The sequence below is a fragment of the Odontesthes bonariensis genome, chromosome 16 (genome assembly GCF_027942865.1).
Source record: "Odontesthes bonariensis isolate fOdoBon6 chromosome 16, fOdoBon6.hap1, whole genome shotgun sequence".
Lineage (NCBI taxonomy): Eukaryota > Metazoa > Chordata > Actinopteri > Atheriniformes > Atherinopsidae > Odontesthes > Odontesthes bonariensis.
Window position 1 is genome coordinate 13,304,545 of NC_134521.1, and position 27,796 is coordinate 13,332,340.

At 39.7% G+C, this 27,796-nt stretch overlaps 1 protein-coding gene across 2 annotated transcripts in view; it reads left to right on the forward strand.

The window, feature by feature from the left end:
• The window catches only part of LOC142401059 (roundabout homolog 1-like), an 86,584-nt gene that overhangs the window by 49,214 nt on the left and 9,574 nt on the right, over positions 1-27,796 (forward strand). For both annotated transcript variants that reach the window (XM_075486294.1, XM_075486295.1), the window contains 13 exons: positions 13,455-13,612; positions 16,450-16,570; positions 18,201-18,339; positions 18,431-18,558; positions 21,493-21,617; positions 21,716-21,887; positions 25,100-25,305; positions 25,384-25,465; positions 25,566-25,734; positions 25,849-26,015; positions 26,156-26,277; positions 27,151-27,385; positions 27,575-27,696. In XM_075486294.1, the coding sequence (XP_075342409.1) occupies positions 13,455-13,612; positions 16,450-16,570; positions 18,201-18,339; positions 18,431-18,558; positions 21,493-21,617; positions 21,716-21,887; positions 25,100-25,305; positions 25,384-25,465; positions 25,566-25,734; positions 25,849-26,015; positions 26,156-26,277; positions 27,151-27,385; positions 27,575-27,696 (1,946 nt within the window). The remainder of the gene's footprint in view (positions 1-13,454; positions 13,613-16,449; positions 16,571-18,200; positions 18,340-18,430; positions 18,559-21,492; positions 21,618-21,715; positions 21,888-25,099; positions 25,306-25,383; positions 25,466-25,565; positions 25,735-25,848; positions 26,016-26,155; positions 26,278-27,150; positions 27,386-27,574; positions 27,697-27,796) is intronic.

Genomic DNA, 27,796 nt, shown 5'->3' on the forward strand with positions numbered 1-27,796 from the left:
GAGAAAGGAGATGGGGAGGAGTAAAAGCCTTGAGAGACAGCGCATGGCTTGGAGGAAACAAAGAAGATGAGAGTAAGTAGAGATTGAAGTTGGGAGACAGGAAAACACAAGGGGCTAAGAAAAGTGATGAGGGTGTGTTGTACATGCAGGAAAAGACGGAGAGATGAGAGGAGTTGGTGGGCGGCTGAATCAGCTTACTTTGCGATGGTGGAGAATTAAAGTTGCTTGTTGCAACCTGTAAGAAAAAGGGAAAGTTTGTGGTTTTCAGGATCTCATTACAGTTAACCGTAAGTGTTTGTGTACTTCTACCGAATGACATGCACTGCTGACGTGCCTCTCTAATTTGTTGCCTTCAGTCAGGTGAGTCACTGAATGGTAATGACTACTGATTCAGGATAGGTGCAAGCATTTCAACAGACCTTATTAATGGAACACCTCGAATGATAAAGCTTGTGCTAAGTAACTTTCCCAATTGAGTCCTGCAATCCAACCTATGTGAGTGACACAACCATGGAGACTGAAAACACCTGGAGGCCTGTATCATACAGCAGTTGGTCATATTTACACAGAATTGAATACAGACAGATGAATGTTTGTGGCTGGGGCCACAGCAGTGTTTGTGATAGGGATTTGTTGAAGAAACACAGATGGGAGAGAGGGAAGGTTGTATTAGCTGTGTTTTTGTAAAGTATTTCATGTAATTATAGATGCTTCTCAGAGATGTACTCCTCTCACTTTGCTCACTTTTCAGTGAACATGATCGCATGCAAATGTCCACTTTTCCAAACTCTGGCTTTGACCAAAACATCAAACGGAATGAGCTATCAGAGACAAGGCGGGCGAAATATCCAATATCAATTTTTTCATATAATCATGTTTTTTCACCTTTCCTTTGCATATCATTTCAAACCCTCTGCTTTTCCCTCCCCCATACCAGTGCATGGACTCTGATCGCCAGAAAGACAAATTACCCAGTGGGCTGCTCTTTTAGCTGAGCTCTCTCTACAATAATCAATTTAAAGACGAGAGACAGAGAAGGCTAGAAAAACGTGAAATTATTCATTGGGGTCTCTCAGCTCCAGAGCTGTAGTGTTGTGGGGGATGGTTCAGGCTACCTTGTCCTCCGTGCAAGATAATTAGGGAGAAGACCAACAAGCAGAAATAAGCGAAGGGCTGCAGGCTACCAGTTTGAGGAAAGAAAAAAAAAACACGATGGAGAAGAAGGTGCGCAGTTGGAGCTACTTTAAGCACAGTTGTTATGTTTGGAAATCATGAGATGGTGTTTAGTTTGTTGTCCCAGCAACAAGCAGATACACAAGAGAGGATGGAGGACAGACAGCTGGGGCTGGTGACAAGTCAAGGGGAAGTGCAAAGGGGAGGAGGAGCAAGAAGAAACTCTGAAAGAAGCACAGTTCTGCGCTAGCGTCAGTCAACTTACTCTGGGGAAATGTACGGTGCGAGTAGAGGAAAAATGAGCCATGCTCTGTCTTGTGACAAGTTTTTATTCAGAGACCTCGTTTCCTACCAGTTAAGGGGCTGAACCTCACTCCGCCAGGTCTTCCTCCCTCCTCTGCTCAATCTGTTTTCTCCTCCTTTCTCTGCAGTTTTGCATTATGCCATATGCAATCTTGATGTTTTAAACATCTCCATGTGGATGTGTTTTCATTCATCTGACTTTTCATTTACTTTGAGGTTGACTTATGCACTTATCCTTAATGTGTTTACCTTGTGTTAATTACTTGTATCATCTAGAATCCCTCATTTACTCTATTCTTATCTATACTCTTCCCTCTGCTTCTGCAATGGCCCAATTTCCCAAGAGGGATCATTAAAGTTTCGTCTTTCACCCCTCATTCGTTTCCCTTCCCATTTACTCCTCCCTGGTGCAGCTCGGTCCAAACCAAACAAGCTTGTCGTTCTAGCAGATTTCTGTTTCTGTTCCTTCTTTAAATCACTGGTCTTAAAGCCTCTCCACGACTTGAAGGGGTTGTAAGTGCCAAGGACTACTGCTCCAATGCTATTTTATGATATGAAACAGTGCGTATGCTGCATTTATGGAGTAATTAATTTTAAAATCCCTTAAAATTCTCTTGTGTACATTCACAGTGCAGTGATACGTTCGTGATATGTTTGGATAAAAGTCATTCATTTTTCGTTGCGATCCTTAGAGCAGAGTAAAGGTGATAGAACTGTTTTCAGAGGGGCTGAGTGACTGTATTGTAGTGTGCTGCACGTTTTATCATCTGTATCGCACCTCACACAATGCAGTAATATATATATAATGTTGCATCTATTGTGGGATTCTGATATCTGCACCTGCAATGTCAGCATCTTTCCCCGTCACAACATATCTTTTTTTCCAGCTTGAATAAAAGCATTGTTGTATTGTGTATCTCACTGCTGAATGTGTATTTGTGAATCAGCATTGCATGCCTTAGAAATATAATGCCATTGTCTCAAACATTTATGTGAGAACCTTCCATGATTCTGTTTGGTATCTTTGCCTGATTTATGTTGTTCTTCCTTCTGTCCTGCTGGAGAGCATTATATATTCGCTCACAGCCTCTTTCTCTCCTGGGCCATGAGTTGTCTCTCAGATTGATGACAAGGGAGAGACTCAGGCACCTTGGGGTCCATTAAGATGCAGAACACTATAACTATGAATGTGTGCGCTGTGTGTGTTTTTGTGAACATATAAGATATGTATTTTGGAACCTGCCTCACCTTAAAGCCAACAGCAACTGTTGAGAGTCTAATTCAGTGCTGCATTCACTGTAGCTCTTTGTTTCTTTGTGTCTGCATTTCTGTACCTATCCATGCTTCTACAGTATGTATGTCTTTGTCTTGCCGACTTTCCTCTTTGTTGAAATATTTCCCTTGCCACCACAAACTCTTCCAGATCCTCCTCCTCCTGCATGACCTGTGTGCACTCTTCTCTTAGAGCACCTCTCCTGGGTTTTCCACTTTATTATTTTTATCTCTATCCACTCTGTCTTTTTCCACAAAGGCCAGGTAGGAATTAAGGTAGATGCTCATTTACACAAAGAGTGACCCAGTAAGCGTCAGATTTATGTCCTGTCTACAGTGTGTAATTGCACATACCCTGGAGTTTGCCCCTCTTTTCTTTTTGTGTACAGTTCATGAAAGCTGCTTATTTAAAACTCAGCCTAGCCCAAGGAGATTCTCCAAACACCATTGCCGAGGTCATTCTGCTTAAACAAAGGTTTCTCTGGTCAATTCTGGAATACATTTGTCTCAAGGTCTGACTACTGTCTGCTTTCCAGTTCTTTTGTTTTGTCAGACAAAGCCTGCAAAGACTTTCTCACAATCTCATTCCTTCAGGGGGAGTCATTAGCCCTATTAGTGGAAAAATCTACAAATGTGTTTTTTGCCTGTTCAAAAAAATTAATTGACACACACCCACACACGTACTTACATCCACACCTCCCTCCGCTAACCATATTTTATCTACTCGTTAATGTTCCCAATTACGCTGTCAAACACTGCCAACGTTTTGCAGCGTGGCATGCTTATTGAAATGGTAATGCAAGCATCTCAAAGTGAAAGTCTTTCATTCACTGGCTTCTAAGTGGATTTATTCATGACAATTTACTCTTCTCATGCAGGATTACACTAATGAGAAGGTTAAAGGGTGATGTGTGTGTGGCGTTTCGGCTTTCATGAGAGCGACTCTTGCCCCAAAGTGAAAAGACTACATTTCTACTGCCTCCAGTTCTCTTCATTATTGAGAAGAAGAGGACTTGATTTGGTTTTGTACGATTCCCAGTCTCACTGGAATGCACTTCCTGCTATCTGAAGGATTCAGGTGTCTGCTCTCGATGACAATCAACTGCAAAAACTGCCTTTTGTTGTGAGTGTTAGAGAGAGTGAGATTTAGTCTGACTTAATGACAACCAGTAAATATCCTTATTGTCTCTGCCAGCATACACACTGGCTGTTATTCACAGATGGAATAGGCCACAGAAGTAATAAAGCAATGCGTGTGTGCCACGGGACAAGATTCTAAGCCATCTCCAGGCAAAAGGTCATGTCCCAATGGGAAGCTGATTGTATAGATTTAATCATATAGGTCACTGTGCTCTGAGACACAGCCGTGGTTTTAACCTGTTCTTTACTGCCACTTCAACCAGCTACTATCAACACCATTTTGAACACCTCTCTGTGCCTGCAGCTCATTAGTGTCATCCATCCAGTCTTCTTGGGTCCTGCTCTTCTACCTTCTATTAACACTAAACAACACCAACAAAATAAGAAATAAAAACCGCATTGTCTGGTTTAACTAAATTACAGTTTCATTGAGATTTGATGTTATGGTAGTTTTAAAATGATGTTTCTTTGTAATAAAAGGCAGGTACTCAGGATAATATGCAGGTTAATCGCTTCTGATCTACAAAGTGTAGAATACTTACAAAACAACGTGTTTAAAGAACAAACACCCAGACACATACGTAAACCTTTTCATTTAGATTCAATCATACAAAGCTTGCTTTATTAGAAGCCACAATGAGTGCTCTGTCATTGCAAATAAAAGATTGTGTAGAGAATTCAAAGGATGGGAACTTGATATCTTTAGTCAGTTTTACTTCTCTACAATGTTTCAGAGAACTCTGTCTTTCCACAGTCATTGTGTGCCCTGAGGAAGGAAACACTTTCCTGAATGCATTTACACTTATTAGATAGCCCAAGTTGCTTTTTTGGGTCTGATTAACTCTCTCCTCATTTGTTTTGATGAATGGAAGCTTGATTTAATTAAAAAAAAATACACATAAAAGCGATTTGCTCATTGAATAATTTAAATCATTGTGCATATTCAGTATATGCTTGAGGAAATAACTCTGCTAAGTTAGTGACACTATTTTGTTTTATTGAATTGACCTTTTCTTCAGAAATAATCTCATTTAGGTCAACTTGCTACGAGTAGAATGCGTTTCAGTTTGCTCCCACATTCAAATGACTTCAACTGAGATTATAACCTCCCTTCCTTAGCATGTAATGTCATCGTTACAGGAATGGACTGTCTGTTTTATTGTAGGAACGTCTGGGTTGAACATATACACAATTGCACCTGTGTAGATGACCTTATGCAGTATTACTGCAGAATGAGTCGTAGCTACGTAGGTCGAAAAGACAAAACATTCCAGTTTCAAAATGAAGGTTGAAAGGTTTCTGGGGCACAAAATTGTAACAAGCCTGCATTTTCCTTTGAAATTTCAACATGGATATGATTTGCCGCACCTGGAGTTTTTGTACTGATGTACATGCTTTCTTATTATTCGTTGCACAACTATAAGATGTTCAAAAACATTTCTAAAGAGGCTGAAGGTGTCAAGGCTTGGCAATGGAGACAAAGGAGGAGGACCCAGATGCAGACACAGGACAGGAGCCAGGAGGAAAACTTAAAGGCTTTATTATGAATATAAATGAAAATCACAGCCACTGCTGGAGAACCACTAAACCAACTAAACTAGAAAAACAACAACACCTAAAGAAGAAACAACGGAAACTTAACTGTACAAAAACAAGGAAGCTGAATCTATAGACGGGAAAAATCATGGGTAGTTTGACGGAGAATCTGACACTGACTGAAAAGAACTGAGAGACTAAATACTGTGGGGAGAGTGATTAGTGAGAGTGGGTACAGCTGAGGATGATTGATACAGGTGAAGGGAGTGGAGCTGACGACTGGCAGGAGGGAACTAAGGAAAGGTGAGGAAATGGCGAGGCTAAACCAATAGGAAACTTAACAGACAACCCAGAAAAATACACAAAAAATACATGGATGGTCACAGAAGGTGCTGTACTGTCACGTTATTGCTCAGTGTCACGTGAACAAATCGAGCTCAAGCGGTTGGACGGACTTTCACTTTCAGGTTTGGTTAGTTTGGGTCAGGTTAAAACTAGAGATTGAGTGTTAAGGATAAAAATAAATGGCTTAAATATTGAAAAATACACGGCCACAGGCTATACCTTAGCTTGAATGCTGCCCAAAGCAAAATAACAGCCACGTTGGTTTCATTGTGACACACGCATTTGAGCAAAGGTACTTACAACATGTCATCATGTGAGACTGGTCTGAAAACCCCCCAGATATGATAGAGATCATTACAAACCAATGAGTCTTCACCTGCAGCCCAGAAGCAGTAAAACCATATTATGATGTTGCAATAGCATATGATGACGTATTGTAAGCCTACATTTAAACATGTTAACACTTCCTGATAATGAAAGCTCCAAATTGCATAATGGCAAATAAATTACTTTCTGGTATCCAGAGAGAATTAGCAGAGTTTGATGGGATGATTGAAATGACTGTATCTGTAAGTCTTTTTCAGATCTAAACACAACATCATCTGATCCCTGCGATATTTATCTTAGACTCCTTTCATTATCCACATGGGTGTGATTCTGGACTTGTAAGTTTCTCAGGTAACCGGTATGATCTTTGTTGTTAGGTTAATAACAGTTCAGCATACAGAGAGGGTCTTTGGTGTAATTGTGTAATCTGGCTGAAATGAGAGCTCACAGTACAGAGTGACCTTGATTATTGTTTTTTTTTCTCCAGAGTACAAAAGCCTACCTTTTGTATGCGAATGGCTCCAATAAGAACACTGCAAACAAAAGAGCAAGTGTATTTACTTGTTTGAGTTTGTTCTAATGTGGGGCCTTTCATGTGTTGCTGCTTCCACTGTGGGCCAACTAAATTTAGCCCTTGACAACACTAATATAAAATTCCGCTTTGAACTCTGGAGAAAAACAAGAAAAATCTACTTTTTCCAGGCATCGTGAGAAGGAAAACACAACCATTCACCGAGTCATAGCTGTTTACCCTCTGTTTCACCCGGCTCTTCTGCCACCTCACTAATTCTTCTAATCTGCTTCATGGCCGTCTGTCTTTTCATATCTACCCTCTCCTTATTCCCAGCAATACTTTTCCTCTTACAGAGGGATAGGATGAGAAGAGGAGATTAAAATGGAGGTTACACAATCCTTTTAGCTGGTTTTAGTATCTGCTTCTCACGAGTGATATGTTCTGCACGTACATCAACAGGATTAGAGTGTCAAAACTTCCAAAAAACTGCTGAACCACTGCATCCATCCATGCACTCACACAACAGCACCACAATACACAGAAATCCTTTGATAGATGAGCAATAATTCCTCTGTCAGACTGATGTTCTCTAGTCTTTGTCTTTTTAACTTGCGTAAGGTCTGGAAAGAAATTGTAAAATCAAATAAATGTACCTAAAGGAAAATCCATATGACACAGGAAAACAACAACACACCTTTCACAAACGGTATCTATCTGTGAGGTTGTAGCCATACTACACTGTTACTAAACAGAAGTCTGTTCTATGAAACCGAGAGGGAAGAAGTTAAGAGTTAAAAGACCCAACAAGTATTACAACTGGAAGTTTTAACCCAATAAGTGAGCCACTGTGTTGAGTTAATTGGCTCTCCAAACATAAGATGGATTTATAGCCTCGCAGGCAGAAAAGTCTGCTTGCCCCGGGACTTGTTTGAGTAATGATTTATTTGAGGAAAATGAATTTCAAATAGGGGAGCCTGGGGAGGACAGGCAAGGAATTTTTGTTTCCCTCATAAGCAGAGTGCACTGTCTTCTGGATGCGGTGTGTTTTACAAATCTCACGTGGCATAGTTATGAGTCTGAGCTTTGCATGTATTTTAATTTATGTGTGGAAATGTATTTATTCTTTTTAGATTTGCATGGTTGCAGTTCATGTTACGTTAATGGTTATATAGGTGCCTGCAAAGGGGCGCAGGGTCCACTGGACCTCCTGGTTGTGCGTTTTTGTTTGTTTCTTTTTCTTTGTTTCCTGTATCTGACCAACTATTACATATGAGCTGCACATATTGGTTTTTCTGTGGAGCAGCTGTTTCTCCTGCAGCTTTCTGTCTCTCCAGACTGCAGTTCCTCAGGAGCAAGAGGAGGAGGAGATGGAGGAGGGGTGATGTGGATAGACGCAGAGAATTAGGGGGTAGGGAGAGGTCAGGAGATATATTGTGAGAAAAGTCAAGGATTTCATGAATCTGCTGGGATCGACAGATAGCTGTATTTTTAGGGTTAGCTGTAGGTATTTGTTATGTTCATATATTTTCACAGTCAGCTTTCTATATATCATTTTACATTTTAGATATCTTATTTAAGAGGACTAATTCTCACTTGAAAAATGTCCGAATTGTGCAATGTTTTTTACTTAAGCCTTAATTACAGAGTAACAGTTTGTTGAGCTGTCATTTAAGATTTTGGTATTTAGATATTGTCAACAAAAAAAAAATACAGTTATACTTAGTTATACAATAGCTACAATTTTGCCTTTAAATGAACATGACAATGTGGGCAGGTGTTTTTTGAAAAAAGATTTATGCTATGCCTGTTATCATTTTCTTTTTTTTTTGAGACCATATCAGTGAACTGTTAGTTTTTCTCACTATTTAATAATTTAGGGGAGGCCAGTGTGCATGACATATACGAATACCTAACTGATATCACACATGCATTAATCAATAATGTATTGTGTTCCAGTGGAATATTATGAACATGGCATTCAGTTGATTCTGTCAAATCATTCTTCAGCACAGTGTCCATTAATTGCATACACAGATAATAAACGATGGATAATGACAGACTCAGAATCAGCATTTGTTCATTACTGTTTCCTGTTGGAACTTGAAGTGGTGGGTGAGGCTGGAGACTTAAAGCCCAGCTGGACAAAAATTGTCTTTCTTAGAGAACTTGTATTTAGCAAATCATAGAGGACTTTAGCTAATGTCAACATAAGTCATGAGAAATTTTTACCCACTTAGTTTCACGTGTGAAGTTCATGTCTTTTTTCTTTGGCAGTTTATTAGAGTAAAATATGTTTTGGAACAGCCCACTCCACTCTAGAAATTGCGAAATAGGAACGTTTATCCACATGTCCAGTACATAGTAGTTTCACAAGCCAAACCAAAAATGTGAGATAGCATTTCTTCAGCAGTTATGTTGTGTAGTGAGTATTAAACTGTAGTCTTTGACAATATGTAGTTTTCTAACCCTTACCATGTGTTTTTGGATATCAAAATATAACCATCAATCAGCCTTAAATTCCCACACTCGGTTTTATGTTTTCCATGTCTCGTGTTGATAAAAGCATCTACTATATCAACCATCCATCCATCCATCCATCCATCCATCCATCCAAAGTCAGGTTGCAGAGGTAACTGGTCCAAAAGAGAGACTCAGACATCTGACTCCCCAACAACACTCTCCAGCTCCTCATTGGAGATCCCAAGGGGTTCCCAGGCCACAGAGTATATATAATCCCTCCAAAGAGTTGTGGGTCTGCCCTAGGGTCTTCTTCAATAGGAGCTAAGTAGGAGGCTTTCTAATCAGATGCCCAAACCACTTCCTCTAAATCAATACAATGTAATAAACACACACACAGCAAAGTTGTGTCTTGTCCAAGTTGCCGCAGCTTCACACAGTGAGGGGTAACTCTCTGTAAAGAAAACAAAGCATGGAAAAGCTGTTCCGAGTCAAACCATTCTGTAACATGTACAAGAAAAACATAATAATTTTCCTTTAAACCACAACTTCATCTTTTATTTACATATGAGTTTTTACAGGCTACAAATAGAATAACAGATATTCATACGTCAGATTACGAGATACTGGTCAGCATTTTGTTTGTTTGTTTTAGCTCAAAGCCAGATTCTTGTTTCCCTCGTTTATTCCCTGTATGCTAAGCAAGCTACCTGCTGGCAAGCTTGATATAACAGACTTGATAGTGGAACCAATTTTATTACCTAACTTTCAACACTAAAGTCTGTATTTGAGAAATATTGAACAATTCATCTCACGTCTCTGTTCCTCACAAAACTATGAAAATATTTTCACAAAGAGAGATGAATTAGTTAGATGTTTAGTAGATTATTATTGTTATTATTATTCCAATTATTAATTGACAGCAAGTAAAGCTCCCACCTCACTGTGAAAAAAAACATAGTTTCAGTTTTCATTCATTAAGCTAGCAGAGACTTACCTGTCATGGAATGGTCTGATTATAATTATTGTGACATAAGAAAGCATAAGATGCCTCAAAGTGATGATGCAGAAATGTCAAGGTGTTCTACTTAGGAGAAAATTGCTTTAGTGGATATATATAAGTTGCATTCAATTTTACAATATGCAAGGCAGAACCATACACAGCTGTTGCCTTGCTTTTATCAGATTTTGTAATAAACCATCAGTACCTTACAGTAATTCTGATTTTTGACTTGCAACACAAAAATAATCACCTAAATTTGTTAGTTGAATGTGTAGTAATGGCTTTGAAGACAAAATAAAGTTACAAAGCAGGTTAAGTTCAGACCGTCGTGACAAAAGAGATCTCTGGCTTTTCTTAATGTAATATGATATGGAATATGTGTGTGCCACACCCAACTCCTATTTGTGGGGTATGATTGTATTCCATTTTGGTCTAGTTGGACTCTGCAGAGGATTATTGGAGCTTGGCTGCAGTAGGCCTTTCAAGCTGTGGCTCAGGCTCCAGAGGACTAACAACAAGTCAAACTCTGTCAGATTCAGACTAGAGAGGCCAAGGGCTGATGCTTTGAAGTTAGCTGTGAGATTCTCATCTGGAGGGAGAAAAGAAGACAGCAAGAGGTGCAAAGCTCCTGCTAAAAAGGCAAGCTGGGTTGGCTTCAGAAGCTGTGGAGTTGTGTTTGACTGAACCCAGAACCTTGGCTATGAATGGGTACAAAAACATGTGAAATTCTTGTGTGTGAAAGTTGTGAAATAAACAAGTGGGATTTGAGAATATCAAGAGAGACATGATGTGCAAAGCCCTAAAATGCAGATGCAAGAGAAGAGAGGAAGACTGGAAAACAACAAAGATTCAGTTTTTGTTTAAAATCAGTAGATGCATACAAGGGAAATATTAATGACTGCTCAATGAAATCCATGCTGAGAATAGTTGACATGATAAATCAGGATTTATTTATGGGGTTTGTCCCGTAAATCGGCATTCTTCTATCTCCATTACAACATATTTTGCTTCACAAGTGCTCCTGATTTAAGTGATTAAAGGCAAGACAGTGGTTTCCAGTTAGATCACTGTGAGGAAATACGTTGTCAGGACACATTTACAGGTGAATAGAAAACATACAAACAGTTTTTAGCCAAATGATTACAAGAACAGAAAGAAATTGTTGAATGCAAAAGGAACTGCAGACTGTCAAGCAAACAATGCAGTCTCAGCATAGTTTAGGTTCTGAGAATAAGTATTTTCCTTTGGTGTAAGTTGTATGGTTTTTACTTGGGCATTTATGATTTCCTGTCATAACTTAGTATGCAGATTCATTTCCATCTTGAGAGCGTAAACAGTCACTTGTAGTACAAACAGATTTACATTGTCTGTATGCTTGCCCTGCACATTAGTAGAGCATACAAATATCAGAGAACGTTTTTTAGTTCACGGTCACACTTACAAGAACTTTACTCACTTTCAGTCACAACCTTCCTTGTCTTTTAATCCTACCTCTTCTCTCCTTTTATTTCTTACACTAACTACAGCGCTATCAACTAAATAAATCTTCAACAAAAGGGTTTGAGGAAATAATCCAGGGTTTCAAATCCTATGGAAACAGTTGGGCCTCACACAATAGTAAAAGCAGATGTGTAACTTGATTGCGTTTGGAATTATAAGATGGTATCAGTCAATCAATCAACATGCACGTACACACTGTGCACAGAATCGTGATGGTCTCGGTTTCTTCCTGTCTGAGGTAACCTCAGCCATGTTTTTGTGTCCCACGAGGAAGGTCTTTTATCATGTGACATGATGGTGTTGGCAGTGTAGGGGTGGGAGATGTGTGTGTATGGTGGTGTTGAGGGTTGTGGGGGGTGGGATTGTCAGACAGCTGTTTCCCATCAGTGTTCATTCAACTGTAGTCAGTCAGTCACAACTGTGCTCACAGGATCAGAAGGGCAACACAGCAGAGTGGAGCCCAAAGAGGCTGTGTGGCCCAAAATAGTTCCAATTAGAGGGTCATCTCAATGTTTTCTTTCTTATCCACAGCGCTCATCAGGCGTCTCTGGCTTCATTGCCCAGTGTTATGTAGAATGTCGTAGCCAGAGGTGAATGGGTTGCTACCATCTGGGAGTGATTATGCTTTTTCCTCATTGTTTCCTGTCTTTTCACCCCAACTCGGCTCTTCTGAGTTCTGCTCGCTCTGTCTTGGCGCAAGTCCCTTGGCTTGTTCGGGTTCTAAGCCCTTCTTGTAATTTAAGACTGGGAATGCTTAACAGCAGTCACTCACGCTCAGGCGTCTACATTGGCACATGTTGTTCACCTCATCAGGAGTAGAAATCATAGCAAAGACAGCCCCATTTCTCGTCTGCACCCTTCAGTTCCATTTCCTTTACTGCTGTCATTTTTTTGTAATAGTTATATGCTACTGTAAACTATGTAGCCATGATCTGCTCCTCTTTAAGATGTTTGGTGCAGGAAGCTGCACACTGAAAGCCTTCATGTACTGTTGATTGTGGAAACAAAAAAGAGCTGTTTGTAATTGCCAGAAATGACTCTTTTCTCAATAAGTTTGCTTTGTCTCCCGTTCAATTTATTGGCTACTTGTTTTGTAAAGATGAAGAGTTGCAGCCTCAGTCCACTAGAGTTTTTCATTTAGCTTTACTGCAGTAAAGTGTATTTAAGATTAAATTTTATTGTCATGCATACACATGAAATTTGCCCTCCACTTCTAATCCATCCAGGTTGGCACCTGTTGACACACTCATGCACATGATCACACACTCATAGAGACAGATGCCATTCACAGCACCCAGGGAGCATGGGGGCACAGTGCCTTGCTCAATGTGAACTGACACCTTTCCAGCTGCCAGTTCCACCAATCTTTTTGAGTGGTGAGAGTGGGAATTGAACCACCAACCTTCTGGTTATTGGACAACTGACTCTAACCACTGAGCCACAGCTGCTAAATAATTGGATGCTAAAATTGGCATTGTATCATATATAATGTGTTCTGGGTGGGTGTTTGTGCAATACTGATAAAAAGTTGACAGAGTAAGAAAGCAAAACTTTATCAATCTCCCATCACGTAGAACTAAAAAGGTCATATTTTCAACAAATATTATATTTTCAACTGGTTTAAGTTTAGTTTATGTTTTTTTCTAGTCTTATTTGTCATGTTACAAGCACATAATTTATATTTGCAAACATGCTAACATTTAAGGAAATTACCTTGTCATATTGTTTGTGCATATACAGGCTTACATTTCTATCTTGTGAAAGCTATAAAAACTAAGTCCCATATGCATTGAAAAACATTGTTTTACACAATAAGTACATCTCCACACGAGGAAACCATTAGCTTATTTTGATAACAGTTCTGTTTGTCTATGTATTTTCCAGTTTTACGCGATGACTTCAGACAGAACCCCGTTGATGTTATGGTTGCCGTGGGAGAGCCAGCGGTGCTGGAGTGCCAACCCCCACGTGGACATCCCGAACCAACAATCTCCTGGAGGAGAGATGGTGCCAACTTGGATGACAGAGACGAACGCATCACAGTAAAACATGCTACTCTGACCACATTACACATATCCCCACATTTTAAATGGCAAATCCTCAAATATGAGGAGCAGAAGCAGTCATTTTTACATCGACTATATTTGGTTTTGATTGACTGATTGATCAGTAATATTTTGTAGACAATATAGTGAAACTTTTTTGTGCATGTGTTTGATTTGTTTATATGAGTGTGCGTGCTCTTGGGGACATGCAGGAAAATATTCAATAATCGTGTGGAGTGACAGGTAGTCTCTGGGGGACGGTGATGGACAGAGCAACTACGTCTGATTTAAGGAGAGGAACAGATCAGAGCAGGCGGGGCGGTCCTCTGAAGGAAATACAAAGGCTACTTTTTGCTTTGTACTGTCCATGTGCCTGTCTCTTTCCTTCATCATCATCTTTTATGTATGGAAATAGATCTTTGTTGCCATGGGTATTTACTCAAAAACAGTAATTATTGTAAAAAAAGCAACAAAGAAGTCCACCATAAATGATCCATAGCTACTTCAAATATTGTTGAGTAGTATTGATTGTTAATAATCATATTTGAATATATGTTGTGAGTTAATGGTTATTAAAGAACTACCAAGTTCAGCTGCTGAACTTAGTTGTTCTGCAAATGATAAAGTTGCAGAGGAGAATGACAGGAGTCAGTAACATTGGTGTCATCATGTGGTCCCTGAGAAATATTTTATTGGCAACACATCACTGGCACAGCATTTGTTGTTGGGCTACAAAGGGACAGTTATTACATTGCCATGGTTCCTGAGAATGCTCGATGAATCAGAGACACAGATTTCTTTGTCCAGGTTTTAAGTGAAGTTACCTCAATAACCTAAAATCAAAAATGCATGTCATAAAACTTACGCATGCTTACTCTGTGAAATGAAAATATACGAGGAAAAGAACTGGAGCCAATGACATTTCCTTCCATCCACCCATTTTCTATACCTGCTTAATCCAATTCAAGGTTGCAGGGGGCTCTGGAGCCCATCCCAGCTGCCATTGTGCCCTAGACAGCTTGCCAGTTTGTCACAGGGCCACACACAGACAAGCAATCATGCACGCTCACTCCAAGGGTCGATTTAGAATCACAAATTAACCCGACATGCATGTTTTCGGATGCTGGGAGGACGCTGGGGTACCCAGAGATAACATGCAAAATCCACACAGATAGGAACACACTGGGATTCAAACCAGAAACCCTCTTGTAGTAAGACGATGGCAATAAGCACCACACCAACATGCAGCCCCCATTGACATTTAAGTGAAAAAAAAAAGAATCCTATATAATTGGTCGTTATGTCATAGGTTCCCTTTTTTTAATATTTCATGCTATTCCCTCCAATGTCATCTTAATCAAAACTGTGCTTTGATTTCATCCAAACGTATTTTATGTGCAAATGTACTGGACAAAATGTTTTCAAAGGTTGAGCATTTGCTTTGGCCCTCGTGCAAGTCCAAACGTCGAATAATTCACTGACTGCTGACAGAAATGGCTGAATTCATTACTTGCTTCAAGATTCACCCCCAGACCCTCCGTGCTCTTTGTGATAACTGGAGGTACACACAAGAACAAATCACACAATAATTTCTTAAATCTTCCTCTTTAAACCACATCATTTACAACAGATGTGGAATGTCAGCGGCAGTTAGGTCACTCTTGGTTCTAATTTATTTGGTGGACGGCATGAGATGCTTGTGGTGGAAGGTTAGCCAGGAGGAGACTGACTAATAAATGAGAGACTGCTGGTTTCATCCCTGCAGCAGCAATTTAATGGTGTGGTCTGTCTGAAAGCTGGTGAGTGGAGGGTGCCTACCAGCACTAAGCCGGGTGCTGTCTAGCATGACGTTGGATCACCTTCCCTGCTTTATGGACACAACACTGCAGGCAGCCTTGGCCCCTGACTTTTCCTAAGAAAAGGCAGAGCTGTTTTCTGCTTTGTGTGCTTCTTGCAGGTATACATGAATAGCTTCTGTCTATAGCTGAGTGTGGGTAGGAAAGCAACAGCCTTAAAGCACAATAACTGGGCCGAAAGTTTAATTGAAGCCGATTCCTGGGAGAAGATTTTCGAAGGTTTTAGACGCAAGGAGCGGCTTTGTGTTTGTTCTGAGGTCTTCAGATCAACATGCTTCCCGGCTGCTGTTGCGCATCTACTCACCGCTGCTCTGATATGACCTTAGACACAGGGTAGCCGCTAACTGTCAGCACAGAAGCTTGCATTCAAAGCACTATAAAGACATCTGACATCGTCTGTGGGAGTGTGTGGCGGATAGAAAATACTGAAAACAGCATGGAGTGCACATGTCTTCAACCTCTTTGTTGTGTGGGTGGGTGTGCCTGTCTGTAAGTATTCAGCTATGCATCTATAGAGAAGGTAAAAAGCTTGGAAAAGCAAAGAAGGCTGACAGAACATCTAAGGAGCATCTTTACAAAGAGGCTGTGTCTTTGTTCCTAGAGTTCTTATGCGGCACAAGATATGAATTATGTAATGTTATAATGGGTCACCTTCTATGCAGATTGAAAGGCAGTACACATTCTGTCCGTAAGATTTAGCTGTCATGCCATCAGGTGCACATACAATGTTTATTTTTAAAGGGAAGATAGCCAAAGATATATGCAGGTGTCATCACACATGAAAGGAAAGATCTAAGCATTAAAAATATGACCCATGGAACATTTAAACAATTTTCTAATTGAAGCCAGCTTTTTACATGCCTTATGAATATTCTGTATCAATAAGTAATTCATAAACGCAATACACTCTGGGATGGTAAGATGCTGTGCAAATACAACTGTGCAAACATATTCTTTTTCTTTTCTGCTGTCTTTTAGATCCGGAGTGGCAAGCTGATGATCACCAACACAAGGAAGAGTGATGCAGGGAAATACATTTGTGTTGCCACGAACATGGTCGGGGAGAGGGAGAGTGAGACTGCCGAGCTCACGGTGCTAGGTAATATTAGCAGCTTTTTTATTTCTATCGACAACGTTAAAGTGCTTCACTTAGTCTAATTTCTCAGTTCATATGGTTTGGTTTTCCAATCCACCGTTTGAAAATGTTGCCACCACGGTATAAAAACCTATTAATTATGTTGATTATGTAGCACTGCCGTCCAGCCTGGCAGCTTTGGAGAGGTTTCCCACCCAACAAGTGCTGAACGTCTACCTCTGCTGCAAACAATGTTATAACCTTTCAGTGTAAGAGCTCCCTGTTGAGCTGCCCTTCTCACTCCCCCACCCCAAATGCCTCATTCAACCCTCCATTCTCAGTCCTATCCACCACTTGTTCTCGTAACATTTTCCATCACAATAGTGCTCTTATCAGTATAAAGTGGCTAGATGACCTTGGTTTGGGTTACACATATACACTGTTGTACCTCAGAATCTTTCATGGTTATAAGAGTAATCTTGCTGAACACAGAGATGGGTCAACACGTGCTGTTCCAGAAGCTTTCCATAATAAGTGACTTTGTAAATTACCTTATTGTGAATTTCCATCATTTTTATTTTTATTTATTTCACTAAGTCGGCTTACAAAGCACAAACTTCTTTTCAGTACTATTTAGTTGAACTGTAGAATGAATGAATTATTTCCAGTATGATTTCATACAATTTACAAATAATCTCATCTCTGGGAGTGAAAGGTAAAATGTAAATTTCAGCATATGTTGTAACTTGGTCTGCAGGAGTTTTTGCAAAATTCGACAGTCACTGTTATTCCTTATTGATCTGAGGTCAGTTGTATGTTGAATAATATCCCATAACATCCATAGTTCTTTCTTTTATATTGGTCTTCAAGTACTTCCTATAAAGCTTATGGGTGTGTTTGGACTTATCTGCTGCAATATGAATGAAGATGCAGCATGTCCCTGAATAATGAAGTACTACCTCTCCTTGGTCAGGCTGGTCAATTTCTGGTGAGGTTTTCAATTCCCAAGTAGGCACAGCAACCCTAATTGAATATTCTCACTATGTTTCATTGGGGGCATAGCAGTATCACTGCTCTGCATCAAATAGATAGCTTGAATTCAAAAGACTCCCCATCATCCACTTTGAACTGCTGGCATAAACTTAAGCATGTGGCCTTGTGTCACTTTCTCAGAGGTGGTTTAGAGATGCTACTCTTCTTCTAATGTTAGTACCAAACAGTTTTCTTTTGTCTGTACTCACTCACTTTTTTGCCTTTTTTTATCAAGCAAATCTAAGATTTTGATTTTTTCTCTCTCACTGACACGAAAGCTTGATGGTTTGCTCTCTTTTTGCCTGCCTGATCCAGCTCTTTATTACCATTCACTAGTTTCTTTTGTAATGTAGTGCTGGAAATAAGCAAGGCTGTGATCTGTTGATCCAATCCGTCTATCATCTCAATGCTGCTTTAAAATTTTCATTTTAAATGGTCCTTTTCAATCCTCTTCATTTTAAATAGTTTCACTTTGTTTACTTTTTTCATGTTTATATCAAAATATGACTAATTTTGGATGTGGTCTCAGACTTTTGGTCTATGCTGTTGGCACCACTGTCGGCATGATGAAAATAATGATTCGGCTGATATTTTTGTTTCTGGCTGCTGTACTGCCCTTTAGAGCGACCGACCTTTGTGAAGCGTCCCAGCAGTGTAGTGGTGTTGGCAGATGAGAATGTGGAGTTCCACTGTGTGGTTCAAGGAGACCCCGTTCCCACAGTCCGCTGGAGGAAAGATGATTCTGACCTGCCCAAGGGCAGGTAACTGACAGTGGCATTCTAAAGTAAATTACAATGCAAACCTCTTGTTCCAGCTTTTTGTGTCATCCTTGAGTGTTTGTCCCACCCACAGGTCTGAAATTCTAGAGGACCATACCTTGATTGTTCGTCAAGTTACCCCTTCAGATGAGGGCTCCTATACATGTGTGGTGGAGAACATGGTTGGGAAATCTGAAGCATCTGCCACCCTCACTATACACGGTCAGTGAAAATCAACTTTTGTTTATACAGTAATGCCCACAGTACCTTCTTATGTATATTTTCCAAAGCCACAGATTCCCTTATTATGAATGGGAAATGTATATGGGAAATTTGTTCCTAACAGGCCTAGTCCTGCGTCTTTGGGTAGCAACTTAGCTGGGAGTGACTTTGATGCTGCTGGAGGTCATAGAACGTCTGCAGCAGTCACCATTTCTAAACAAAAAGTTGTATAAGACATTGCAGGAGTTTGTTTGTAGTGCATTTTAAAGCCATGTTCTCTGTAAACTGAAGACAATGTGCAAAGTAAATACTAGCCTGACTACAGAAAAGGGATTTGTTTGGTCTAAGCTGTCCTACCACAATGACACCCTTTATAACTCAGATTAGTGATGGGAAATAAGCAGTAAGGCATCTCATAATTCACATACAGACCTATACAATTAAACACATTGCTGTGAAGCAGTGGGAGAAGTATACTGTGAGGATAGTGGGACTTAATTAAAGGTAAGGCAAGAACAGTTGCTTGCTGGGAAGTGACATGGTTCCAATTACTTTGTCTTCCTTTTCTGCCAAAAAAGAAAATTCCAAAGGAGCAGAGTCTATGTCATTAGATGAAACAAAACGGGCGGATTTATGTTTATTTAAACTAAAATATGCATGGTTACTCTACTGTGTACTGAAACATTTGGTTAATATTGAACAACTGAAACTTGTTTAAAATGATACATAGCTATGTCATGTGAGTCCCAAACTAGTCGTTCAGCCAGCAAATCATTTCAATTATCATTTCAATACACAGTAAATCTAGTTTGTAGATTTCTTCTCAGCTCTGAACACGTCATGATTTGCTTTAGTGGAAATAAAAAACGATCCTTCCTGTCCTGGGAAATACAGCAGTTTGCACCCCTTTATGTAACTGATTAACAACTGATTTTCATTCACAACGCTCATGCTAGTTGTAGCCATTTTCCACAGGTTAGTTCAGATGATGTATCAGACACATTTCTTTTGTTCTTCAACTAAAAAGAATAAATTAGATATACAATTTTAACATGAGTGTAATCTGTTCCCTCGATGTATATATATGACATAAGATAATTAGCTTAATTAAAAAGGTAGAGTTTCATACTAAAGTACTTTTATCTTTTGAGAAATTCAATCCATTTTTTACTTAGTGCAGCAGCTTCCTGCATTGAGCACCAGCAGACCCCCTTCTCCTCTCAGAAGTCCTCATTAAAAAAATAGTCCACATGATGTTTGCTGGGTCTTTGACTTTAACTAGCAATTGCGCATATTGCACATTCAGCAAGTCTACTGGATCAAATTTAGTTAGTTTTTCAAGTTAGTTTTTGGGGTTGTTAGTTTTTGTTGTGGGTGTTTTTGTGGCAGATTGTGATTGTGGAGCAGGGCTCTATGGTGTTTGGGACATAAGAAGATATGTGTTAATTTTTAAATTAAAAAAGTAATCCTCTCTCATGTACATAATATGAATATGAATAAAATAATTACAGGTTACTTCTTATACAAAAATGTATGAACAGACAGAGTTGGTCATCCACAATAAAACTAGTGTCACTTACATTGTTCATTAATGCATACTCCACCACTTTTCTACTGAAAGGATATGTTTGATAAATTGAATAAACATAATGAGAAATAATCATTTTCTATTCTATTTACATTTTAACTAATGCTAATCCTACAATCACAGTTATTTTATCTAATATTGTAACATAATCAGTGAAGTCATAATTCAATGCTTTGTTTCTTAGCTATAAACAACGAATGCTTGCCAGTACTTCCCTTTGTTGAAGAAAAAAAACAAAGAATGCATTAAGTACTTTGGCCAATGTTTCATTTGATGAAGAATATGAAAACATGTTTATGTATGTATGTTTATGGTGTAAGCTGCCCTTATGGGGAATTATTCAAATGTAGAAGACAGTGTTGATGAATCTAAATTCTTTCAGCATTTTATTTCTTGTAGTGTTTTCTTTTTTTTCCTAAATATTGGAAATACCCGATCCAAAGCAACAGGCTCATTTTACGCTCTGTCTTAACCAACACAGCAGATGCAAATGACCTCACTTGGATACTTAACAATACAATTGCCAACTTAAAAGAGATTAATTTATTTTCACAAACTATTTTGGTAAATATGTACATAACAAGAACCAAAAACCACATGCAAATAGCTCCAGGGTCACATGAGACAACAATAGTTGCAATGCGATACAGAAGTGAAATGACTGCAAAGAGACATTAAACTAGACAAATGAACTAGGCCATTATAAAGAGTCACAAAACCATTTCAGGGATGTAGAATAACCACAACAACCCTAAAGTGAGGTTAGAATATGACAAAAATGGGTAAACTGACCTTAAACAAATGCAAAACAGCTGAAAACTGCAGCTGCTTTTGGTCTGGATGTTGGACAGGGGTGTGGGTTATTATACCATTATACCATCATTAATCTCTGCCCTTCAAACCAGTTCCATTGTTTTCACCCCATCCAAGCATGTTCCAATACTGTATAGTGCATCCTTACAGTTGCATATCCCCTTATTCAACATGATTACTCATTACACTGCTCTTTTGTGTGTTCTTTCTCTTATAGTCAATACTGGTAAGTTGTCATCCATCCCTAATCCACCATCAGACAACAACAGGAAATCATGAACCTCAGTCACTGTCCTATCTGCATTGTAATTCCATCCACCACTACAGTATGTAATTCATGTTATGTGTGGGTAAATGATTGATATTTAGCTTGTTTTTTTTCCATTTAAAAAGGTAAACTATGACTTTGTCTTGCTACAGAGCCACTTGGGACCGATTCATTTTGCTTTTTATACACACTGAGATGTCCTAAAACTGCAAAAGATGAACATGTGTGAGGCTACCAGTTAATTAGAGCTTCTCTTCCTTTGCAGTGCCCCCTGCATTTGCCATACGCCCCAGGAACCAGGTGGTGTCAGTGGGCAGGACGGTCACCTTCCAGTGTGAGGCCACTGGCAACCCACAGCCTGCTATTTTCTGGCAGAGGGAGGGCAGCGAGGTGAAACTGACCCCCGCTCTGTCGTCACACTAAATCCCTTTTCAATGTTAATGCAGATAATGAGTGGATTCTAACAGATTTTTTTGTCCTCTCTCCAGAGTCTTCTGTTCTCTTACCAGCCACCACAGCCCTTTAGCCGCCTGTCTGTATCCCAGATAGGCAGTTTGACTGTTACGGATGTTCATCGCTCAGATGCCGGCTACTACAGCTGCCAGGCTCTCAACATAGCTGGCAGTGTTATCACCAAAGCACTGCTGGAGGTTACAGACAGTGAGTAAAGGGAAGAATAAATGGAGGGCTGATGAGAGGGTTTCTAGCTTCATTATTTTGTTTTTTGGTTGAACAGACCACTTTGCAGCTGAGGTGTTCATTTATTTGCAGGTTTTAAAGGCTACACTTTTGCTGTGGTTGCAATTATGGGTAACATTGTTGATCTTGATCATTGTAAGGGGAGACATTTCACCAGATGTTATTCAAATGTTGGGTTCAAATATTTTTAAAACCCTCCTGTTTATATAAATCTTTTCAGAAAATTTAATAGAAATCTATCAATATCTCTAGTTATGTGATAAAGAAAGTATTTAGTATTTCCCTTATCATTTCTACGGTTTTATGCATCATTAGGTAATATACAAAAATCTGGTCTCAACCAGGTTTTGAAATGAGATAAATGCAACTTCATATAAACTACAACACATGACATATTATGTAGTGTAAGTATTTAGTTAAGGAAATCTAAGCCAAAAGGTAGAAGCAATGTATCAGAAGCTAACTGCACTTCTACTGCCTTCACAGGAATCAAGAGTGTAGATAACAGCTAGGTGCTGCTAAATTCACAACATTATATTATTATCACCAGCCTCTATAAAAAATAGGTTTTAGCAGTTTGCAGGTCTGGAGCATTTCAGTAGGGGAAGGATTATTAGGCCAATTTGAACTCATCAATCTACAGTGAGAAAGATTATTCAACAGTGGGAAACATCTCAGCAAGTTAACCCCCCAAAAAAGGAGCAAAAACAAGAGCTTCATCTCAGACTCACCAGGCCTCAGTCAGCATGTTAAAGTTCATGACAGTATATTTTGAAAAAGACTGAACAAGTATGGCTTGTTTGGAAAGATTGCCGGGAGAAAGCCTTTCCTAACATGTTATAACATCTGTCAAGCACAGTGGCGGAGAAGTGATCAGTTGGGCTTGTTTTGCTGCCACGGGATTTGGGGAATTTATAGTTATTACACTGATCAGGAACTTCTCTGTCAATCAAAGTATTCTGGACTCAAATGGGAGGCAATCTGTTTTGACATATAAAGCCTGGCTGACATTGGGCCATGCAACAGGGCAACACATCAGCAAAACTACAGTAAAGTGATTGAAAAAGAAAAGAATCAAGGTGGTGCAATGGCCCATTCAAAGTCTAAACCTCAACCTGACTAAAGTGATGTGGGACCTTAAGAGAGCTGTGCATAAAAAATGCCTACAAGCCTCAGTGAATTGTTCTCCACAATGTCTTGCTGCTAAAAGGTGATTGTACAGCACAAATAATTTCTTTTATCATGTCCAGATACTCAAAACGTTCAAATTGGAAGGGGATGTACCTTCTGTTTTACTTGACTTTACAATCTATTTTAACTTCGTTTACAGTAATGCAGCATCGTCTTTGTTCTATTTCAGTACATATATTTATGGGTGAAGACTGGATGATTGACATATGATGTGATTTTTAGAAACTCTGAAAAGTGCTCTGAGGGGATTCAAATCCAAATCCTACATGATAAAATAATTATGTTAATTGCTTTAGAAAAGCAATTTAACTGTGCTTGGAGGCCCACACCAGTAATTACACACCTATGTGATAATGAATACTCGTGTCTATGTAACCTTGTGCAGTGTACATTATATTAATGGAGACAATTGCTTGAGGTTTTGTTAAAACATAATCGTCTACTAGTGGATTTCTCAATTGCAGGACAGTCTTTTTGCATATATACATAACAAATATGTTTGGGGGTATGGGGTAGTGGGTTTTTTTTGTTATTTTTGGGGTGTCTGGATGGAGCTGTCTTTGTCTTGTACTTTATCTATTCTCTCCCCTCCCCTAAATTCCCTCCATCTACTATATTCCTCTCATCCCCATTTAGAGTGGTGCATTTGTATGGTAATAACTTACACACTTTACCTTTGGCAGTTTTCAGAGCATGTTTCCAACACCTTTTTGAGGGGTGTTTTTTTTTTTTTATTTATCAGTCCAAACCCTTCGCACTCATCCATAGGGTTTGTGTGTAAGAGTGAAAGCTCTGTTATCTAAGTGGAACTGTTATTAGTTGGGCTTTGCTGTCATGATTGGATCCGGCTCCAGCAGTACCTTCCACCCAATGAATGATTAGTTGCCCTCCGCTGGAGGGGAAAAGTTGATTTCTTTTTCCTCCACTGCCTGCACAGCCACTAAAGCTTATTGTTCTCCTGCTTTACCAATTTTCCTCCCAATATCTTTCACATCTTATCTTTTTCTGCCCCTTTTCACCACTTCATTTTAATTTTCTCGACTTTCATCTTTCTTACTTTTATTTCTCTCTCAGTTTATAACATTGACCTTTTCTGAACGTCATCTTCCAATTTCTGATGCCCTCATGTGCTTTTAACAGTTTATGATTGTTTTTTAGTTTTTTTCCCCCCATTCTCAATGCCCTCACTTGTGTAAGTAAAGACAAGGACATGCAGGGAAAGAGAAGGAATAATAAAAACTTGATGCTTTATGTACACTAAATTAACCACCACCACCAGCATAAGTATCAATTCCAGATCCAAACTGTGAAGTTAACTGATAATACTACTGCTAATGATAATGACAACAACTGACAATGAAGTAGTATCGTATTGTAAAGCTTTTAAAATGTCCCCTTGTGAGAAGGTGTATGGAAAATAGTTTCTCTCATGATACAGATAGCTGGACATGCCTGCAAAAAAACACTAAAAACAAACCAAAAAAAAAAAAGGAGGCCTTGGGGCAGACCCAGAAGTCGCTGGAGGGATTATATATTATATATTCCTTCTGGCCTGGGAATGCCTTGGGATCTCCCAGGAGGAGCTGGGGAGAGGGATGTCTGGGTTTCCCTCCTGAACCTGTTGCGTCCGCAACCAGACCTCAGATAAGCGCAAGATAATGGATGGATGCTACAATTTGTAAATATTCCTCCCCACACATAAAGGTCCATGATTAAAATCCTCCAGTGACCAAGATCTGCACGCTAACAATGTAGCAATGCTTGGACCCTGATCACTGCCACTGGCAGCTATATTTACCTTTACATTTTTTCACTTGTTTGCAGATTTACTGTTGCAGTATTATATTTAACATTGTTTTCAGTGTGAATGAGTTACAGTCTCAGCACACTTAAATTTGCAATGTTGTGTATATTATTCATGGGGTTAGAGGGAAACATTAACACCATTATTTCTCCACTTCCCTACTTCTGTGTTCTACTAGTTGGGTCAGACTTGCCCCCTCCTGTCATTAGGCAAGGTCCAATCAATCAGACTGTTCTTGTAGACAGCACTGTAGTATTGGATTGCCAAACTGCTGGAACACCACCTCCAGTAGTCCACTGGAAGAAGGATGGTGTGGTGGTGTCTCCAGTGGACACACGGATGTCCCTAACAGAGACAGGATCATTGAAGATTCACTATGCCAAGGTAAGGGGTGAGGTAATGCTGCAGTTAGTAAGAAGAAGCCAATCTACTGATGTGTGCCACTGAATCTTCTCTCCTTAGCTGGGAGATTCAGGCCTCTACACTTGTGTTGCTTCCAGTCCCAGTGGAGAGGCTTCCTGGACAGCACACTTGCAAGTAGAAGGTGGGTTATTCATGTGGAGACACAGCAAGAGAAGGTAATACACAAGGAGGAGTGCTGCATTGTCATTTTTTATATCCATTTGTTTGTGTCTCCATGGCAGCATTTGAAATTGTTGTTCAGTCGGGTCCTCCCACAGACACTAGTCTGATTCCCGGTGCTCCGTCTAAACCTGAAGTCAGCGACATCAGCCGCACATCTGTCAATCTGTCATGGAAACCCAGCCCCAATAATGGGGCATCGCCTGCATCTTACCTAATTGAGGCATTCAGGTTAGACATCTATCTGCGCATGTAAAGTGGAGTTCATAATTTAAATCACTTTGTGTCACATATGTCAACAGAAATGCCCCTTGTAGTCATGTTTTATCTCACTTCTGTCTGCAGTTATACTTTAGGCAACAGATGGATGACCGTAGCAGAGCATGTGAAGGCAGAGACCTTTGTCCTTAAAAACCTGAAGCCTGGAGCTGTCTACCTCTTTATGGTCAGAGCAGTGAATCCTCATGGCCTCAGTGATCCCAGTCCAATCTCTGACTCTGTCAGAACACAGGGTCAGTGTGGGGCCTCCCTCAATCCTTTCTTTCTTCATCGCTACACAACTAACAGACACAGCAGAAAAACTGCATGTTGATTTCAGTTGGAATAAATACTTGCTGCTGTTTGACTTCTTTCCAACCTTTGATACACATAGACAGCACTTCCACCATGCAGGGGGTGGACCACCGTCACATCCAGAAAGAACTGGGAGATGTTGTGATCCATTTGCACACGCTGACCGTCCTTTCATCTTCTGCTGTCAGAGTGCAGTGGACGGTAAGGGCACAATTCCATACTGACCATCCTGCATATGCTCAGTGTTGTACCACTGCGTAAACCCATGGTTGTCAAAGTTTAAATAAGTATGGGAAAGGTCAAATGTGCTAGTACATGTAAACATATCTCCCACTTTAGCAAATGATGTAAAAGCCAAGAGTTTTGGCCTCAGGTCTTAGGAAAAAAAATCAAGACTGAAAGTGCTGACAGAGATTTTATTAAACATATAATTAAACAGCAAACTTATGTTTTGTGAAGTAAAAAAAATAGAGAGCACAAATTACAGTGAATTGCCCTAACTAAATAGTTTAGAAGAAACACCCCTGGTTTCTATATGTAGAAATTACATCACTGGTAGGTTTTCTCGCTGCACTGTATAATAAGCTTATCTGCTAATAAGTTGGCAGGGAATAAATCTAAGGCACTGTAAATTAATTAGTAATTTATTGCACTTTGTTTCAAACTCAGTGTATGTGCTTTATTTGTTGTTGAAATGCCTCTAAAGAAAACCTTTCAGGCACCCTTTGCCAAAATAGTGTGGTTAAAATGGAAACTCTATCTTATTTCCCATCCAAACCATTCTGTGTGGAAATCATTAATGGCCTCATGTTGTGGTTTACAGTGAGTTCACTTTTATACATGGGGAAAAGTTAATAGGAAAACTGATTTAATGAGTTTTAACAGATCCTTCCCACAGGATGTTCTCTCTCACACACGATGGGGCTTTAACCTTTCAGATGTATGTTGAACTCACATTCAGATACTTTTGTGATCACACACTGATCTAACTCAAACCCTGTGGCCTACTTGCCCATCATGGCTTACACATGTTACACTAACGCAGAATGTCTTGCTACTGCATCCCCCCCGTAGGTTGAGCAGCAGTCCCCATACATCCAGGGTTACAAGGTGCTTTACAGGGTATCTGCTGATCATGGCCACCCTGAGGCGCAGTGGAGTGTCCTGGAGGTACGTGCCCCACAGGAGAATGGAGTGGTGATCAGTCACCTAAAGAAAGGATCCATCTATGAGTTTAAGGTGCGGCCCTTCTTTGATGAGTTCCAGGGAGCTGACAGTGAGGTGAAGGTCGTCAAGACATTGGACGAAGGTATAGTTTTGTTTTACAATTCTCTTTAAATATCAAGTAACATTAGTGGAATTAGTGTCATTCAGTTATTGTAAATGTCAGTGGCAATACAAAAGCAAAACATTGACTTTTTTTTTAAAGTGCATATCAGCAATTCAAATGCGACTTTCTCATTGTGTACGAGGTTAACTTTATGCATCACTGTCTTAGCCCCTATAAGAGCCCCCCAGGGTGTTACAGTCACAAAAAGTGATGCCAATGGGACTGCTATCTTTGTTTCCTGGAAACCACCTCCAGAGGCAGAAGAGGTGGGAGTCATTCAGGAATACAAGGTACAAAAACAAAACAGCTTAAATTTAAACTGTATCTTTGTGAGACTGCATTGATGGATGTGACCTTCAGGCAAACACTGTCATGTCACTGTCCTTTGGC